Raw genomic sequence first — 19,998 nt, forward strand, 5'->3', positions numbered from 1 at the left:
AACTAATCTTCCAAGATTAAGACAGAATGCAAGAGCAGTTTGCCATTTTCTTCCAGAATTCTGTAAGAAAACTCAGTATTAATAAAGCTGAGCTTTATAAAAACAGATACAGACAAGACCCTTTTATCCCTTTCATCTAGAATGGGAACAGGTAATAACAACACATTCCTCTGGGAACAATGGATTTTGTAACATAAAATCCAGAAAACATTCATGTCTACTCCTCAACCCTTTTGTCTCCTTTATAAACTGACCGTGTCAAAACTGACTACAGACTGCAGCACCAAAGCAATCAAAGCCTGTTCACAAGGCTCAAGTCAGGAGTGTGATGGACACTCTCCACTTGCCTGGACAAATGCAGGTCCTACAATGCAAGAAGCTGGACACCATCCAGGACAAAGTAGCCCACTTGATTGGCACCCCATCCACAAACATTCACTCCCTCCACCACCGACGCACAGTAGCAGCAGTGTGTGTACCGTCTACAAGATACACTGCAGGAATTCACCAAGGCTCCTTCAACAGCACCTTCCAAACCCACGACCACTACCACCTAGAAGGACAAGGGCAGCATGGGAACATCACCATCTGCAAGTTCCCCTCCAAGCCACACACCATCCTGACTTGGAACGATATCTCCATTCCTTCACTGTCGCTGGGTCAAAATTTTGGAACTCCCTCCCTAACAGCACTGTGGGTGTATCTACACCACATGGACTGCAGCGGTTCAAGATGGTGGCTCACCACCGCCCTCTCAACGGCAATTAGGGATGGGCAATAAATGATGACCCAGTCAGCAACGCTCAAAACCAGTGAAAGAATAATGATTTTAGACAGAGCACTGTGTGGCTTCAGAGAGCTTGCTGGGAGACTGGGGAGAGGGAGAGGGAGAGAGGTGTAATCAGTTGGAGAATTGGCTATGAGCCCCAGTCTCTATTTTTGACATTCAGTCATGTTGCTGGCTAAGCCCCCTCAGTCTTATCAAACTGCCATTGGACCAACACCTGCTGCTTCTAACAGCCCAACAAAGTGTCACCTTTGTACTTCAAACTAGCGCCAGACCTGAACCCAATCATTGCCACAGCCAAGCCACAGATCAGTAAAGCGCCAATTGCGGTCTGGATTCTTGCTGCTTCAGCCCAGCTTCAAAATCATTGCAACGTGTGGACAGTTTTGTACCCTGTTCACTTGGCCATGGGGTGACTTTGTTTAGGAGAAGACTCACAATAAATGAACATGAAGATGACTCTGAAGTGCTGCAGTTAGATATCCCAAACAGCAGCTGTTTTGGGCACAGCAAACTGACATTGCTTCTCAACCGCACTAACACGGTGTAACCACCCAGCAAAACATTTAACCAGGAGATACTTTATTATTTCTAAAGAAAGATACAAGGGTATTTACATACCTTTGCCATTTGAACCACATTAGGAAATTCGGTGAGACAAGATATGGGGATCACATCCTGATAGGTTTTGTATTTGGTTCTGTGGAGAAAATACTAAAATTGATTAAAAAAATACACACAGGATGATTAATATCATTCCTTTTCATGCTTCTAAACAAAGGAAAACTATTCTGCCAAAAACTTTTCATTAAGGCTTCAAGCAAAATAAATGAATGTGCTCGTTATAAAAAGCTTTTTAACGTTTGTAAAACTAATAGTTGGCTTGAAATCAGGTTCAAGTACAAAGAGTAACACATCAGTCATTGTAAAAGGATGGAACAGCATTGTGCGGCTATTTTAATGCAGTAACTTAGAAGTCCCAATGATTAGAATAGCCCATGGAATGAAGGTTAATCACTGAACGCCTGAGATGAGGTTACAGACTCAAATTCATGGCTGAATTGGTGCTAACACAATTTCCCCCTTTACACAGTAAAACCAGAAAGGGAAATAGCCAAAATCTTTCTAAAAATTAGGAATTCTCACTTAGTCACTGCCTCACTGCATAAAGCAACACCAGTAATTGGGCCCATAGTGACCCCAGTATTCCTGGTCAGAGTAACCCCAGCAATCCCAGCATGACCCCAGTATTCTCAGTCAGACTAACCTCAGTATTCCCGGTCAGAGTGACCCCAGCAATCTCAGAGTCACCTCATTATTCCCAGTCAGACTCACCCCAGTATTCCTGGTCAGAGTGACCCCAGCAATCCCAGAGTGACCCCAGTATTGCCAGTCAGACTTACCCCAGTATTCCTGGTCAGAGTGACTCCCAGCAATTCCAGAGTGACTCCAGTATTCCCAGTCAGACTGACCCCAGTATTCCCGGTCAGAGTGACTCCCAGCAATCCCAGAGTGACCCCAGTATTCCCGATCAGAGTGACCCCAGTAATCATGGTCAGAGTGACTCCAGCAATCCTACAGTGACCTTATTATTCCCAGTCAGAGTGACCCTATTATTTCCAGTCAGAGTGACCTCAGTATTCCAGATCAGGGTGACCCCAGTATTCGCGATTAGTCACCCCATTATTCCCAGAGTGAACCCAATCATTCCCAGTCAGACTGACCCCAGTATTCATGGGCAGAGTGACCACAGCATTCCCGGTCAGAGTGTCCACAGTATTCCCAGTTGGAATGGTCCCATCATTCCCGGACAGATTGACTCCAGCATTCCGATCAGAGAGCTCCCTCATTCCCTGAGTGACCCCAGTATTCCCAATCAGAGTGGCTCCAGCATTGCTAGTCAGAAGGGAGGCATTTGGGCAATTCCCCTGTCAATTATGTCCTGTGTGACTGGGATAGATTTTATGCCTGACCCTCACCCCTGCCTCCAACTCCTTGACTAAGAGTGATATTAATAAGTACTCCGCTAATGAGTGGCCATACCCAGACCAGCTCACCATTCCGTTACTGCACATTGACAAGGTACAAACTGATGAGTGAAGCTGTTTGAAGAGTCAATTTTGGCTGGAATCAGTAGAGCTTTTTTAAATAGATAAATATGGGAAACTACTTATTGAAACCAAAACAGAAAATGCTGGAAAAACTCAGCAGGTATAACAGCATCTGTGGGGAGAAAAACAGATTTAACGTTTCGAGTCCATATGACTCTTCATCAGAGCTTGGAAGAAGAGTCATACAGACGTGAAATGTTAACTCTGTTTTTCTCTCTACAGATGCTGCTAGACCTGCTGAGTTTTCCAGTATTTCTATTCTTGTTTCAGATTTCCAGCATTCACAGTATTTTGCTTTTAAACTATTTATTGAATTATCTGATAGTCAGAATGGTTAATAAGTCCTAAGTGGAGCCTTTGTAACAGGCTCTGTTAGGAAACATGGACCCGGGGACTCCTCCCTGCACATCGTCATGAAACTATCATATTTTTCATAACATTATTGTGGGTTTATGACTGTCTGTGTGGTTGCTTTAATTAAATTAGCATCAGATAGATGCAAGCTTGAAATTATCAAAAGAAGTTAGGTGTAAAAGGCATTTGAAATGCTAATGAGTTAACAATGGTGAGGGCAGCATGTAGGGTGTGAAGGAAATTTGCATTTTAAGATAAGTGGGGAGTTGTTTGATTTTCAAAGGGATGATAGGATGTTTACTACTAACAAGATAAGCAAGGCCAAGCAGTGTGTTTATTTTTCCCAAAGATACTGACCATATTGGTAACCTGAAAGATTTTTATATTATGGAAAAAGTACATTTCAAAAGACATGTAGCACAATGTGATTTTACATATTAAAGAGAGAGAAACAAATATAAAGAAGGATAGAGGGCTATGTAGGGGCTGGGCATGTAAAATCTTGAAAGGTACACTGTGTGACAGACTGGAAGCTGCCCTAGCCACTCTGCAGGAAGAAGTGCTGTTCCAGTAACTACCGTTGTGTTAAAAGCTTTTGGAATTCCACTGTCGAGTGGGTGCTGTGGTAACCTTGCTGGATTGCTTATTGAAATTTAAAATCTATTTTGGGCTGTTGCCTTAAGGTGGGTGTATAGTTGGGAGTCAGGTTAATTAGGAACTTTGAGATTTGCCATATCACGTAATCGCAATCTTATGTCTATTTTTGAAGTAGTTTCTTTTGTTAATAAATGTTTCAATTTAATTTTTGATATCTCTAAAGTTGCTAGTGGACTCATTACTTCTGAATCCAGTGCACAAATCTTCTTGTAATAAGTACAAATTGCAAAACTGTTGAGATAGCGTGGTCAAGTTTCTCTTGTGGATTTGGTCTGCCTGGCACATATCACCTGCCACATCATAACAACATGGAGCCAGGGCCTCCTCCCAGCACATGGACCTACCTTAGCAAGAGGCGGAGATGTTCTTGGTCACCAATGACATCATACTTGAGGGAGAATACTAAGTGACCCAGTGCGCTGTCGATGCAGTAATAATTAAAATGTTCCTGGTTCAAAAAGAACAAACATAGAATTAAATATTCATAAGGAGATTTTGATCGAGATCTACAAGTGTTGATATCACATTCCAAATGAAATACCCTGACATGCATTAGTCTGTACATGTCGACTGACATTGCTATGCAAGCCTCTTTCATGCTTTCATTTCTGAATTTACAAAATTAATGTACATCGCTGCCACTTCCTCCCACATATAACTAAAAGCATGGAGTACATTTGCCAATTGAAGAATGGGACTTGCTTAGTACAATGTTATAAATAAAACAGGGAGACTTGTGGCAGAGAACATGAATTTGCACGCGAGAGGCGAGAGCAGGGTTTGTTCCTCAGAGTTGTCAATCTCCTATTGTAACTTTAGTGGAATCTTAGTGATACAGTGGCAAAATTCACTTAAACTATCTACACCATCGCTTTAGGGTTCCCTGGCTGTTACGATGTATTTCTGAATGGAGGCTGGGGCTTCCACAGTGCAACACTGTAGATGTTGGCCTTTAAAATCTAACTAAAAAGAGGCACCTTTGGAGGCATGAAGTTAAAAGGGTGACTACTGAGACCCTGTGGATTGTGGCTCGATGAGAATTTCTTTCTATGTAGCATTTCTGCAATTTTAGAATGCGCTCCTGGTTTTTCTGTTGTAGAAACAGTTTATTTGCAGTTAATGGATTCTTCTGTTTCAGTGTCTTCCTACCTTTCCCAAGAACTGTTTCCTGTAGAGTTTGGCAATTGTGTTACATTCCAGCTTGAGTTTAGAAGGAGGAGATGACAGCTGCTCTGTTTCAGGAGAGTTTCTTATCTCATGGTTTGTTCCCTCGATCCAGTAACCGCCAAACTGAGGGAGCAGGATGATAGGATAAGGGGTCTCACGTTGGAGGACCTAAAATAAAGACCAGAGCACTCAACCAACGCCCTCACCTCAAGAGGTGGAAAACTATCTGAGGGAACAGAGGTTAAAGACAGTTCGGACTGAACATCTAGATAGACAGACAGGAACAAACTTTAGAATTTAATTCAGGTAAGATATAGAATTTGGGTGAAGAGCTCATAATTTAGGATTTCCAAAGCTGAAGAGTGATGCAAAGACATGATGAATCCAATAGTAGCCATCAGCAGTAACAGACTTGGGTTTTAAGACTCTTAAAATTTGAAAGAAGCTAGGAGAGTAGGACACACTGCCATTGAATTCTGATTTCAACACCACAGAGATGGAGCAAGGAGCAAGTTACAGCTTGGGAGAAAAATACAAAGCAACAATTATTAATGTGGTTGAACTCTGAGCTGTGACATTCCTTGGAACTTTTTGCTACTTCAAAGGCCGTATATAAATATTACTTACAAAATAGTACAAATAAAACAGCGGGATGAGAAAAGTTGAGGCTGAGAAAATTAATTTATAGACTAGCGTTGAGAGGAGGGTTTAATGGGAGAATTTCTGCAGGTTTCTCTCAGTTTCCTACAGAGGAACCCCCAGATGAACAGCAGAAACATTCAACTTTAGCTGTTTACACTCTTCTTTAAGGAGTTACCCAGCCAGTTGTGGCAGGAGGCTGGAGAACCATCCTGCAACTTTGCAAATGTTGACCTTTAAAAACCTGACTGTTTCTGAAGGTATCTGTTTTTCATCATTGTCTCAAATCTTCCAATCAGAGTCGGAATCCCTGTGCCTGACCAATAAAAAGGAATGAAACCGGACAGATCACCTGGCATCAACCTAGGCACTGGAAACAACAACTGCAAACTCAGCCCTGTCGACCCCGCAAAGTCCTCCTTACTAACATCTGGGGGCTAGTGCTCAAAATGGGGAGAGCTGTCTCACAGACTAGTCAAGCAACAGCCTGACATAGTCATCCTCACGGAATCATACTTTACAGATAATGTCCCAGACACCACCATCGCCATCCCTGGGTATGTCCTGCCCCACTGGCAGGAAAGGCCCAGCAGAGTTGGTGACACAGTGGTATACAGTCGGGAGGGAGTTGCCCTTGGAGTTCTCAACATCGACTCTGGACCCCATGAAGTCTCATGGCATCAGGTCAAACATGGGCAAGGAAACCTCCTTCTGGTTACTATGTACTGCAGACCCCTCAGCTGATGAATCAATGTTCCTCCATGCTGAACATTACTTGGAGGAAGCAACAGGGAGGAGGTGGGGAGGTGGGGGGGCGGGGGTGGGGGAGGGTTCATGGCAAGGGCACAGAATGCACTCTGGGTGGGGGACTTCAATGTCCATCACTAAGAGTGGCACGGAAGCACCACTACTGACTGAGCTGGCCAAACCCTAAAGGAATTAGCTGCTAGACTGGGTCTGCAGCAGGTGGTGAGTGAACCATCAAGAGGGATAAACATTCTTGACCTCATCGTCATCAACCTGCCTGACACAGATCACACATACATCTGTCCATGATAGTATCGATAGGATTGACCACCACACAGTCCTTGTAGAGACGAAGTCCCGTCTTCATCTTGAGGATACCCTCCATTGTGTTGTGAGGCACTACCACCGTGCTAAATGGGATAGATTGTGAACAGATTGAGCAACTTAAGACTGGGCATCCATGAGACGCTGTGGGCCATCAGCAACAGCAGAATTGTACTCAAACACAATCTGTAACCTCATGGCCCAGCATATCTACCATTACTATCAAGCCAGGGGATCAACATGGTTCATTGAAGAGTGCAGGAGGGCATGCCAGGAGCAGCACCAGGCATACCTAAAAATGGGATGTCAACCTGGTGAAGCTATAACACAGGATTACTTGCATGCCAAACAACATAAGCAGCAAGTGATAGACAGAGCTAAGCGATTCCACAACCAATGGATCAGATCTAAGCTCTGCAGTCCTGTCACATCCATTCGTGAATGGTGATGGACAATTAAACAACTCACTGGAGGAGAAGGCTCCACAAATATCTCCATCCTCAATGATGGAGGAGCCTAGATTATCAGTGCAAAAGATAAGGCTGAAGCATTTGCAACAACTTTCAGCCAGAAGTGCCGAGTAGATGATCCATCTCGGCCTCCTCCGGAGGTCCCCAGCATCACAGGCACCAGTCTTCAGTCAATTTGAGTCATTGCACGTGATATCAAGAAACGGTTGGAGGCACTGGATACTACGAAGGCTATGGGCCCTGACAATATTCCAGCAATAGCACTGAAGACTTGTGCTCCAGAACTAGCCAGAGCCTTAGCCAAGCTGTTCCAGTACAGTTACAACATAGGCATCTACCTGGCAATGTGGAAAATTGCCCGGGTATGTCTTGTACACAAAAAGCAGGACAAATCCAACCCGGCCAATAACCGCCCCATCAGTCTATTCTCAATCATCAGTAAAGTGGTGGAAGGGGTCACCAACAGTGCTATCAAACAGCACTTGCTAACAAATAACCTGATGCTCAGTTTTGGTTCCACCAGGGTCACTCAAATTCTGACCTCATTATAGCCTTGGTTCAAACATGGACTAAAGAGATGAACTCCTGAGGTGAGGCGAGAGTGACTGCCCTTGACATCAAGACAGCATTTGACCGAGTGTGGCATCAAGGAGCCCTAGCAAAACTGGAGTCAATGGGAATCAGGGGAAAAACTCTCCGCTGGTTGGAGTCATACCTAGAACAAAGGAAGATGGTTGTGGTTGTTGGAGACCAATCATCTCAGCTCCAGGACATCACTGCAGGAGTTCCTCAGGGTAGTGTCCTCGGTCCAACAATCTTCAGCTGCTTCATCAATGACCTTCCTTCCATCATAAGGTCAGAAGTGGGGATGTTCGCTGATGATTGCACAATGTTCAGCATCATTCACGACTCCTCAGATACTGAAGCAGTCTGTATCCAAATGCAGCAAGATGTGGACAATGCCCAGGCTTGGGCTGACAAGTGGCAAGTAACATTTGCACCACACAAGTGCCAGGTAATGACCATCTCCAACAAGAGAGAATCTAACCATTATTGTGGGATTGCTTACCTGTGGCCATTGCATGCTGCTTACGCTGTTTGGTATGCAGGTAGCCTTGTGTTGTGGCTTCACCAGATTGTCACCTCACTTTTAGGTATGCCCGGTGCTGCTCCTGGCATGCCTTCCTGCACTCTTCATTGAACCAAAGTTGAGCTCCCAGCTTGATGGTAATGGTAGAGCGGAGGTTATGCTGAACCATGAGGTTACAGATTGTGGTTCAATACAATTCTGCTGATGCTGATGGCCCACAGCGCCTCATAACTGCCCAGTTCTGAGTTGCTAGATCGGTTTGAAATTAGAAAGGCTAATGGAATGTTAGCCTTTATTGCAAGAGGATTTGAGTACTGGAGTGGTGAAGTCTTGTTTCAATTGTATAGAAGCTTGGTTAGACCGCACCTGGAGTTGTGTGTGCAGTTTTAGTCCCCTTAACCTTAGGAAGGATATTATTACCATAGAGAGAGTGCAACAAAGGTTCACCAGACTTGTTCCTGGGATGGTGGGACTGTCTTATGAAGAGAGATTGGGGAAACTGGGCCTGTATTCTCTAGAGTTTCGAACAATGACAGGTGATCTCATTGAAACCTACAAAATATTTAAAGGGGTAGAGAGGGTAGATGGAGGGAAGATGTTTCCCCTGGTTGGGGAGTCTAGAACCAGGGGACACAATTTCAAAATAAAGGGGAAGCTACTTAGGACTGAGATGAGGAGAAATTTCTTTACTCAGAGGGTTGTGAACCTTTGGAATTCTCTCTCCCAGAGGCCTGTGGAAGCTCAGTTATTAAGTATGTTTAAAGCAGAGATTGACAGATTTCTGAACACCAATGATATAAAGGGATATGGGGATAGCGTGGGAAAGAGGCGTTGTAGTGGATGATCAGCCATGATCATATTGAATGGTGAAGCAGGCATGATGGGCTGAATGGCCTACTTCTGCTCTTCTGTTTCTATGTTCCTAAATCTATCCCATTAGGCACAGTGGTGGCGAGGATGAGGCTTCGTCTCCACAAGGACTGTGCAGTGGTCACTCCAATACTCTCATGGCAGATGCATCTCTGACAGCTGATTGAGGATGAGATCAAGTAGGTTTTCCCTCTTGTTGGCTCCCTCACCACTTTCCACAGACCCAGTCTAGCAGCTATGTCCTTTAGGACTCAGTCAGCAATGGTGCTACAGCCACTCTTGGTGATGGACACTGAAGTCCCCCATCCAGAGTACATTCTGTGCCATTGCCACCCTCAGTGTTTCTTCCAAGTGGTGTTCAACATGGAGGAGCACTGATTCACCAGCTGATGGGGGAGGGGGTGTGGGCAGTAGGTGCTTTTGACACTGATAACATAAAGCAAAGAATTGAAACATTGGGGTGACTACGACAGGAATTTAATAAATGTATAGGCTCACCAGAATATCTTTCAAGTGACATGTTTTACTTAAAACAAATACATTTGTCAGTGAAACGAATTTGCTTAACATGTATGCAAGTTAGCAAAGTGCTCAAGGACAAATTAACCATTCCTGGCAAGTCATGTTCTGGGTATCTGGGTCTGCGTTGCTTTACGCTGTTTACCTAAAGCTAATGTTTTGGTCGAATATGACTTTCCTTCAGAAAATGTTAACCATTCCTCCCTCCACAGATGCTGCCAGACCTGCTGAGTTTTTTCAGCACTCTGCTTTTATTTCAGATTTCCAGCAACCACAGTGTTTTGCCTTTAAATTACTTAAACATTCTGCCTGCTGGCCTAGAATTCAAAGTTGGAATTAGTCTCAACAGCCTGTCTCCTGCTTTATAGAATTACTGAATGTTGCAACATGGAAACAGGCTAATCTGCCTATTGTTCATGCTAACAATAAAAGCTTACTCTCTATAATATTTAATATTTATTTTTTTCAAGCAGCTATCTAATTGCCTTTGAAAATAATTGATGAAATCTGCTTCAACAATGGCTGGTAGGATCGAATATCCTATTAAGAACCTCCTCGGAGTAAAGATTTTTTGAAACTCCATCTTCAATTCTTGTTGCAATTATTTTTAATTTGTACACCAGAGCCCAGACAGCAAATCTAATTACATGCACAATAAAATGCTGAAAGCCTTTTTCTATAAAAATAAGCTTCACCCCTAGCTGTAAACAGTAGCATTGAAGTCACACCCACCATGACAGTTCAGATTTAAATTTCAATGAGGATTAAAAGCACTGAATGGAGTGCAGTTACTCCTTCTCTCTCAATAAAAGTATGTTGTTCCACATGTAACAAAATGTGATACACCCATAATGCTCTCACTAACACTTGTGAACGGTAGAACTTACAGTCCATTTAATGAATTTAGAATCTCTTCTAATGAATTGTGGTTCTCTGTTTTTACTGGTGCTGGAATCCAATGCCATCAACAACTGTCTAAAAAGCAATGCCACAGCAGGAAAACCTCCCACATTCTCCAAACAGTGTGTTCTCGAGCAAAAAGCTCATTGGGTGAAAGTAACAGTGTCTGTTTGTTAATGCTGAGAAAGCTGAAAGCAGTAGATACATGCACAGGTAGAAGCACAGGAAGATGCACAGGTAGATAAAGTATATAAAGTATATCTATAATTTGAGTGTTAATTTACAACAAAAATGGAGGTCCTTTTACAACACAGTTCCACATCTGGATTTGTGTCCAGTTGCAGAAGAAATTGCATTTTGTGGTAAATACCATTATCTGCATGTCATTAAAAAATCAACAATCAGGATGCCATACCTCATGAACACTGGGGTAAGGAATATAATCTTCTTCTGTCTGGAATATAGAAGTCAACATAATTTTATTATATCATCATTGGAGTATAGCGTGTGATGTTTCAAATAAATGTTTTTGAAGATAATTTTATATTAAAAGCTCCCCATGATGGTTTACTTGTCAATGCACTAACCAGCCCAACACTGAACCAGAAGACCAGCAAGGTTCCTGGTCTAATTCCAGATCTAAACTGAGTTAGCAGATCTCAGGCAGGGTTACAGGAGGGACTCTGGGGATTACTGGAAGAGCCAATCAGACAGGGTCACTATTCCTGAAAGTCTCCCAGAATAGCAACAGTGCTCTGCCAAGTGTTTGATTTTTATTATTTCATTATTTATTTTGGTCATTATGTCACTGACCTTGTAATCTCGAGAAGGGGAGCTCAAATCCCACAATGGCAGTTTGAGAATTTGAATTCAGTTTAAAACATTTCGGAAATTTAAAAAATTGTTGTTTATCAGCATTGTTTCTGATATCTGTCTGCTGGGTGCAGGTGGCTCCCTGCCCAGTATGGGCACTTTAGGAATGACCTGCACTGCACATCGTGCATCTTAAAGGAAGATATCACTGTTCCCAGAACAAACAAACGTATGAATTAGGAGCAGGAGTAGGTCAGTGTGGCACATTCCCTATTGCTGCACAGCCACACATCTTAGAGGGAACATTGCTTATCAGTAAAAGTGATTGTGAAGCTGCCAAATTGGTGTAACAACCCAACTAGGAAGGAGTCCTTCTGTCCTTACCCACTCTGGAGGATTCCAGCCTTGCACTAATGTGGTTGGCTCTTAACTTCTCTCTGAAGCAGCTTAATAAACCATTCAATTAATTCGGGCAGTGAGGGATGGGTAATAAATGCTAGTTTTGCCAGCAACACAAAGGTGGTGGTGAGCCACCTTCTTGAACCACTGCAGTCCATGTACACCCACCACGTCTTGATACCAGCCCAGATGCTCTCACTGTGAGGGAAGTGATGAACTTTGTTCCCTGATCCAGACCAAAGGAGCCCCCTAGTGTCTCTGAACTCTGACAGCTGTTCATGTAGAAGTTGTTTGTGAAACCGGGGTTTCATGCTGACTAGCTCTTAACCATCTTGTATTGAATGGCAGTGTGTTCAGAGTTATCTTACAAAGCGTTTGACTACAAATCTGGCAAGGAGCAGCAACAGACTGCACATACTTTAAGAGGTGGTGGAAGAGGGCATCTCTGTTCATCCATTCTGCATCCCTAGATGATAAAACCACAAGAGGGAAAAAAAACAATTGAGCTCATTAATTACATACAAATGCCACATGAATGAAACACTAAGCAATTTACTAGTCAAATCCATGCTTTGCATTGCAGATTAACAATGTCAATGACAGACACAAAGCACTCAATTTATCTGTAGGACAGGCAACTGGCAAAGAGTTTGGCAGCCTGCTCGTTTCTACAGGCCAAGAATGTTGGAGCCCTGACCTCACTGTGACACAGTTCACACTGGGCATTTACCCAGGCCAGTCAACAAGAACAGCATAGGGGCCTTCCCTGTCCATCAGAGGTAGCACTTCCTTGATTTGAGGATGACGTCTACTCAGGGTCACAAGTTTCTGCCATGGCTTTTCACCTGATTGAACAGATGGATTCTCAACTCACAGATCATCAGGTACATGGGGCAGGGAATCCCACACCAGGTGGTGGGATCTGGAGGGCAGGAATTGCTTCCTTTTCTTTCCTTCTCTGCTAGTGCTTGGCCTCATCATTAGGGCATTGGGACTGCTTGCTGAGCAGGCTGTCACCATTCTGAATGATTAGTAGTGAGCTCCTCCCAGTCATTAATGTCAATGCTGCCATAGTGTATAGTCATTCCTGTCCATTGGATAAAACTGGGTGTACAGTTATAATGGACACCAAAAGATAGGGTTGCTGCTACAAGGCAATGCCAGCCCAGCAACCACCTGACAATTGAAAAAGTGCCGTTAAAACTAGGCCCTGTCATTTTAACAGAGCTTTTGGTTTTTTTGGGTTTTATTTATCTACCATACCTGCCTTGGTCCCAAAATTCCAGAGTGGATTATGCTGGATTTGCACCAGTGAGAATGGAGGTCATCTCACTCATATTCTTCAGAGCTGATTCCATCAGCGTTTTATTGGTCGATTTATTTAGAGACTCATTGAAGAATCGCCGGTGAAATGGCAGCGATGTGCTTGGAAATTAGAGCTCAGCCTTCAGGTTGTGAGACTGGAGGGAATATCCCCAGTATTCAGGAGGTCATATCCTACAAGGAACAAACCATGGAGCCACTGTTCCAACTTGGGAAATGGAACCGTTGGTGACATGGATGCCATACTCGCAGTTACACATCAACACAGTTACCCCCGGAAAGCAGCATTCCATTCCAGGCTGCCACGCCTTTCTGGATCTCCTCACTCCCAAGGGGGTTACAAGAGTAACCCATTCTTAACTTGTGCACTCCTAGCTTTACTAATTCATTACATTAAGGAACATGATGATCAGGAGGAACAAGAGCTTGTTCCTCAGATTATGAAGGTAAAATTACAAAAGGTTGATCATGTGGAGGGAGAGGTCAATCCCATTCCCAAATTCCTGAACAAAGATCCTCTGTCCTGTCAAAAAAAAAAACCTTCAAATTTTACGCCATACCCCAGCTCCAATCCCCTCCCCTGGGGGAAGTTAGTGTTACTGAGGATGTGGATCCCATTGATTTACACCGAGGCAGGACTGGGGAATGTGAAGAATGCATCAGCTCCTATCAGAGGCTGACAATAAAGCTGCCGATGGCCTCAGCGTGTGGATCCAGAGCTCAGCAGTGCTCACCCAATAAGAAAAAAACGTGCAAGCTAGGAACATCATCCAGGCTCTGAGGTCAGTCTCCAAGGGTGTGCCACAACTGCCAAGTTGGACTTTCAATGTCCACAGCCCTCGCTTGCAGCAATGTCCGAGTAGCTTTGTTTTGTTGCAGACAGCTTCACTGGAATCTGCAGCAGCCCCACCCCCACCCCCACCCCCACCCCCACCCCCACCCTGCGAGCCCATCTAAGAAGTGGTCAGGAACTAGTTGGTGCTTCCTTCCATGGAAGGCCAGAATGCAGTTCGAGCAGAGTGTAGGACGCAGATTGCATCACATAGAAAATAGCAGCAGTCAGTCATTCAGCCCTTCAAGCCTGCTCCACCAATACAAACATGGCTGATCCTCTCTCTCAATACCGTACTCCCACACTCTCCTAATACCCCTTGACGCCTTTAGAGTCTAGAAATCAATCTATTTCCTTCTTAAATATATTCAGTGACTTGGCCTCCACAGCCTCTGTGCTAGTGAATTCCACTGGTTCACCACCCTCTGAGTGAAGAGGTTTCTCCTCATCTCAGTGCAAAATGGTCTACCCCATATCCTGAGACTGTGACCCCTTGTTTTAGTCCCCTCAGCCAGAGGAAACATCATCCCTGTATCCAGTCTGTTCATCCCTATCAGAATTTTATATGTTTCAATGAGATCTCCTCTCATTCTTCTAAACTCCAGTGAATACAGGGCCTAGTCAGCTCAATCTCCCCTCGTATGACAATTCTGCCATCCCGGAAATCAGTCTGATGAACATTTGCTGCATTCCCGCTGTGGTAAGTATATCCTTTCTTAGGTAAGAAGACCAAAACCACATACAATACTTCAGGTGTGGTCTCACCAAGGCCCTGTACAGCTGCAGTAAGACATCCTTGCTCCTGTACTCAAGTCCTCCCACAATTAAGGCCAACATACCATTTGCCTTCTTAACTGCTTGCTGCACCTGCATGCTTGCTTTCAGTGATTGGTGTACAAGGACACCCGGGCCCCATGCCATTCTGTTTTTCCTATCGAAGTGGATAACCTCACACTTATCCACGTTCTGCGGTGTATTTGCCCATTCACTCAACTTGTCTAAATCACCTTGAAGCCTCTTTACATCCTCCTCACCACTCACATTTTTTTTTTTAATTCATTCATGGGATGTGGGCTTCGCTGGCTGGGCCAGCATTTATTGCCCATCTCTAGTTTCCCTTGAGAAGGTGGTGGTGAGCTGCCTTCTTGAACCGCTGCAGTCCAGGTGTGTAGGTAGACTGATAGTGCTGTTAGGAAGGAAGGGAGTTCCAGGATTTTGACCCAGCGACAGTGAAGGAACGGCGATATTTTTCCAAGTCAGGATGGTGAGTGACTTGGAGGGGAACTTCATGTTGGTGATGTTCCCAGTTATCTGCTGCCGGGTTCTTCTGGATGTTAGTGGTTGTGGGTTTGGAAGGTGCTGTTTAAAGAGCCTTGCATCTTGTAGGTGGTACACACTGCTGCTACTGTGCGTCGGTGGTGGAGGGAGTGAATGTTTGTGTATATGATTCCAATCAAGTGGGCTGCTTTTTCCTGGATGGTGTTGAGCTTGAGTGTTGTGGGAGCTGCACTCATCCAGGCAAGTGGGGAGTATTCCATCACACTCTTGGCTTGGGCCTTGTAGATGGTGGACAGGCTTTGGGGAGACAGGAGGTGAGTTATGCGTAGCACATTCCTAATAATAAATTCTAGCATTTGCCTATTATGGATGGTAGACTAACAGGTCTGTAGCTTCCTGGTTTCTCTCTTCATCCTTTCTTAAATAACAAGGCTATTCTTGCTAACATCCAATCCTTGGGAATTGTTCTAGAATCAAAAGAATTCTCAGCAGTCAGTTCACAAGAAGGGCCAAATCACATGAGGAAATTCAGTGTTAGTGGGGGTGGAGAAGGAAGATCGATTTTCAGTTGGGAAGGAGGTTTCTTCACCCCCACCCCCCTGCTCCCACTCTATTTTGCTGGTTGGAAAAAGTGAGTTCCTGATTTATTGCTCAAGGACTTTCAATCCTTTGTCTCCAGATTGTCCCATTGAAAACCACAAACTCGAGAATCACAGAACTATCTTCAAATGGCGAAGTACACACGTACAACTGTAACGAAAACAAAAATACCTGGTCTCGAAACGTCAACTGTATCCCTCTCCGCAGATGCTGTCAGACCTGCTGAGTTTTTCCAGGTATTTTTGTTTTTGTTCTAGATTTCCAGCATCTGCAGTGTTTTGCTTTTATCTTAGTGTACAACCGTAATATGGTTGCTGTTTTACTATAATATTTTAGATGTTAACAATTAATTAACCATTTATTTGTTATAAAAGCCTGTTTAATAGTTTTTGTCAGGTTCATGACAGAATGAGACAATGTGCTTAAAAGCAATTCCATGATATTGCAATTTTATTTTCTAAACCTTAAATTATTCAGCGAGAAGTGGGACAGCAGGAACTTACCTGCATCTTTTCAATCATTTCAAAGAAGTCACTGTTCTGAGGAGGAAAAAAATAGAATATCAGTTTGATGAAACAGTGAAATCGCACTGAATGCAAAACTTGCACTTTAGTGCCAGGCTCAAAGTGAGGTTCTCACTGCAGACCTTTGAATGACGGGGATGTGGATCAGAGCACAGGTCACACACTTGGAAAACTGAGAGCAATGTGATTCAGATAGGCTAATCTGTGCACCTGATTCTCCCGCTATAGGCAAGAGAGATACATCGAATGTATCCTTAAATACTTTTTGCCATGTTTAACCCAGAAATTATCAGAAATATTTCAGTAAACTTGTGTGCTGTTTGATAGCTACAATATTATTAACTGTCCTCTTATAGTCTCAAAGAATTCAGAACAGATATTTTTTAACTCTTCCTCCGATAGCTTTGACAGGGTATGATCCAATGATTGCGACGCTGCCAATCAAGCCCAACCTTGTACTCAACCCATGTCCGCACAAATACTTTCCAACAGGCCTCGCTCAATTGCTTCCATGATTGGGTGACCCTTATCCTTCATTTGGCTCTGGATCACAAGGCTGACTGTAGTTTCCTACTTGTATATTGGTTAGAGATCAGGCCAGGATCAAAACTGGGACCTTCACAGCCTATATACCTCAATCCTAGTCTGTCGTAATCCATGATTACCATTAAAATGTTCACCATGACTACTGGGGGATCTTGTTCCTCATGTGTTGCATCTCTAGGACACTAATCTTAAATATTCCTGTGAACTGTAGTCAGAGCCTTGGCCATCTCTAAAGCATTTGGGAGAACCTGGCATTATAAACTTCCAAACAAGGTATTCTATTATGACCTCCTATCACTCTCTAGATTCCTGTCAGATTGCACTCTATGCTGCAGCTGATGACTACTTCTGTGACTTAAAGTTCTGTCCCACTCTTTTATGTCTTCATATCAATCACTACCTTCATTCAATCCTCTACATTGATCATCTTCCTTCAGACTGTATGTTTTCTACACTCCAATTTCCATCCCTTCACAGTGACTGAATCATTGCGCCTCACTCTTGTTACTCTCCAATGAGGCAATAACATTAGCTCCTTCACTTCTCCAACGACAGTTTCTTGACATCTCCAAGTCCACCCAACAATTACTACCTCTTACCTGCAAAGAGATTAATATTGCCAATATTACAATGAGATGACTCCTCTCTGACCCCTGATACTCCAGTGAGATCAGGAGTAGTGGTTCCTACTGTTTCACTTTCACTGTGAAGCAATGCACTAGGACAACATAACCATTCAGATCATAAAGACAAACATGGAATTCCTTAATGATTTATGTGGTTAAAGCAGTGCGTAGCTGAGTTACATATACCAGGAAACTCTCAGGTTTTATCCCCTGCCTTTGTTAACCAGGCAGTGGGAGAACAGTAGTGTACCCCAGTGACAATGAGCTAGGAAAATAGGAACAGCAGCAGGTCATTCAGCGCATTGAGCCAGCTCCGCCATTCAATACAATCATGGCTGATCGAACACTTCAATGCCTTTTACCCACACTATCCCCATAACCCTTTACATTATTGTTAATCAGAAATCTATCAATATCTACCTTAAACACACTCAATGACTGAGCTTCCACAGCCTCCTGGGGTAGAGAATTCCAAAGAGTCACAACCCTCTGAGTAAAGACATTTCTCCTCATCTGGGCCCTAAGCGGCTTCCTCCTTATTTTAAAATTGTGTCCCCTGGTTCTGGACTCCCCAACCAGGGGAAACATCTTACCTGCATCTACCCTGTCTATTCATTTAAGTATTTTACACGTTTCAATGAGATCACTTTTCATTCTTCAAAACTCTAGAGAATACAGGCCCAGTTTCCCCAATCTCTCTTCATAAGACAATCCGGTCATCCCCAGAACAAGTAGGGTGAAACTTCGTTGCACTCCCTCTATGGTAATAATATCCTTTCTAAAGTAAAGCAAATGCAGAAAGACCGGGACAATATCCAGGCTTGGGCTGACAAGTAACATTTGTGCCACACAAGTGTCAGGCAATGACCATCTCCAACAAGAGAGAATCCAACCATCGCCCCTTGATGTTCAATTACATTACCATCACTGAATCCTCCACTATCGACATCCTGGGGGTTACCATTGACCAGAAACTGAACTGGACTAGTCATATAAACACTGTGGCTACAAGAGCAGGTCAGAGGCTAGGAGTTGTATGTCGAGTGACTCACCTCCTGACTCCCCAAAGCTTGTCCACTATCTACAAGGCACAAGTCAGGAGTGTGATGGAATACTCTCCACTTGCCTGGATGAGTACAGCTCCCACAACACTCAAGAAGCTTGACACTATCCAGGACAAAACAGCCCGCTTGATTGGCACCACATCCACAAACTATTCAATCCTTCCACCACCGACGCACAGTGGCAGCAGTGTGTACCATCTACAAGATGCACTGCAGAAATTCACCAAGGCTCCTTTGACAGCATCTTCCAAACCCACAACCACCACTATCTAGAAGGACAAGGGCAGCAGATAGATGGGGACACCACCACCTGGAAGTTCCCCTCCAAGTCACTCACCATCCTGACTTGGAAATATATCGCTGTTCCTTTACTGTCGCTGGGTCAAAATCCTGGAACTCCCTTCCTAACAGCACTGTGGGTGTACCTACACCACATGGACTGCAGTGGTTCAAGGAGGCAGCTCACCACCACCTTCTCAAGGGCACTAGGGGTGGGCAATAAATGCTGGCCCAGCCAGCGAAGCCCACATCCCATGAGTGAATAAAAAAAGGGGACCAAATCTGCACACAGTACTCCAGGTGTGGTCTAACCAAGCTGCTATACAATTGAAACAAGACTTCACTATTCCTGTACTCGAATCCTCTTGTGATAAAGGCTAACATTCCATTAGTTTCCTAATTGCCTGCTGCACCTGCATGTTAGCTTTCAGAGAGTTACGGACAAGGATACCCAGGTCCCTTTGTACATCTACACTTTCTAATCTCTTGCCCTTTAGGAAATACTCTGCACATCTGTTCCTTCTATCAAAGTGGATAACCTCACATTTTTCCACATTATATTCCATCTGCCATGTTCTTGCCCATTTACTAAGTCTGTCCAAATCCTCCTGTAGCTGCTTTACATCTTCCTCACATCACACATTCCCGTCTAGCTTTGTATCATCCACGAACTTGGAAATATTGCATTTGATCCCCACATCCAAATCGTTGATATGTATTGTGAACAGCTGGGGCCCAAGTGCTGACCTTTGCAGTACCCCACTAGTCACAGCCTGTCATTACAAGAATGACCCGTTTATTCCTACTCTCTGCTTTCTGCCTGTTAGCCAATCCTTAATCCATGCCAGTATATTACCTCCTATCCCATGTGCTTTTATTTTGCTAACCAACCTCCTGTGGGGCATTTTATCAAAAGCCTTCTGAAGATCCTAGTATACTACTTAAATTGACTCTCCTTTATCGATGCTGTTAGTAACACCCGCAAAAACTCCAACAGGTTCATCAAACATGATTTCCCATTCGTAAACCCATGCTGACTATGCCCAATCAGATCATTAATATCTAAGTGTCCATTTATC

At 43.8% G+C, this 19,998-nt stretch overlaps 1 protein-coding gene across 14 annotated transcripts in view; it reads right to left on the reverse strand.

Moving 5' to 3' along the window:
• LOC144690357 (rap1 GTPase-activating protein 1-like) overlaps positions 1 to 19,998 on the reverse strand; it is a 573,401-nt gene that overhangs the window by 78,319 nt on the left and 475,084 nt on the right. For 13 of the 14 annotated variants that reach the window (XM_078557766.1, XM_078557759.1, XM_078557767.1 and 10 more), the window contains 6 exons: positions 16,384 to 16,419; positions 12,266 to 12,313; positions 11,051 to 11,089; positions 5,059 to 5,244; positions 4,254 to 4,357; positions 1,409 to 1,487 (listed from right to left, as the gene is read on the reverse strand). In XM_078557766.1, the coding sequence (XP_078413892.1) occupies positions 1,409 to 1,487; positions 4,254 to 4,357; positions 5,059 to 5,244; positions 11,051 to 11,089; positions 12,266 to 12,313; positions 16,384 to 16,401 (474 nt within the window). In that variant the 5' untranslated portion in view covers positions 16,402 to 16,419. The remainder of the gene's footprint in view (positions 1 to 1,408; positions 1,488 to 4,253; positions 4,358 to 5,058; positions 5,245 to 11,050; positions 11,090 to 12,265; positions 12,314 to 16,383; positions 16,420 to 19,998) is intronic. The other variant, XM_078557760.1, reaches the window with a different exon arrangement.

This window comes from Cetorhinus maximus, chromosome 15, assembly GCF_964194155.1.
Source record: "Cetorhinus maximus chromosome 15, sCetMax3.hap1.1, whole genome shotgun sequence".
NCBI classification, from domain to species: Eukaryota; Metazoa; Chordata; class Chondrichthyes; order Lamniformes; family Cetorhinidae; genus Cetorhinus; species Cetorhinus maximus.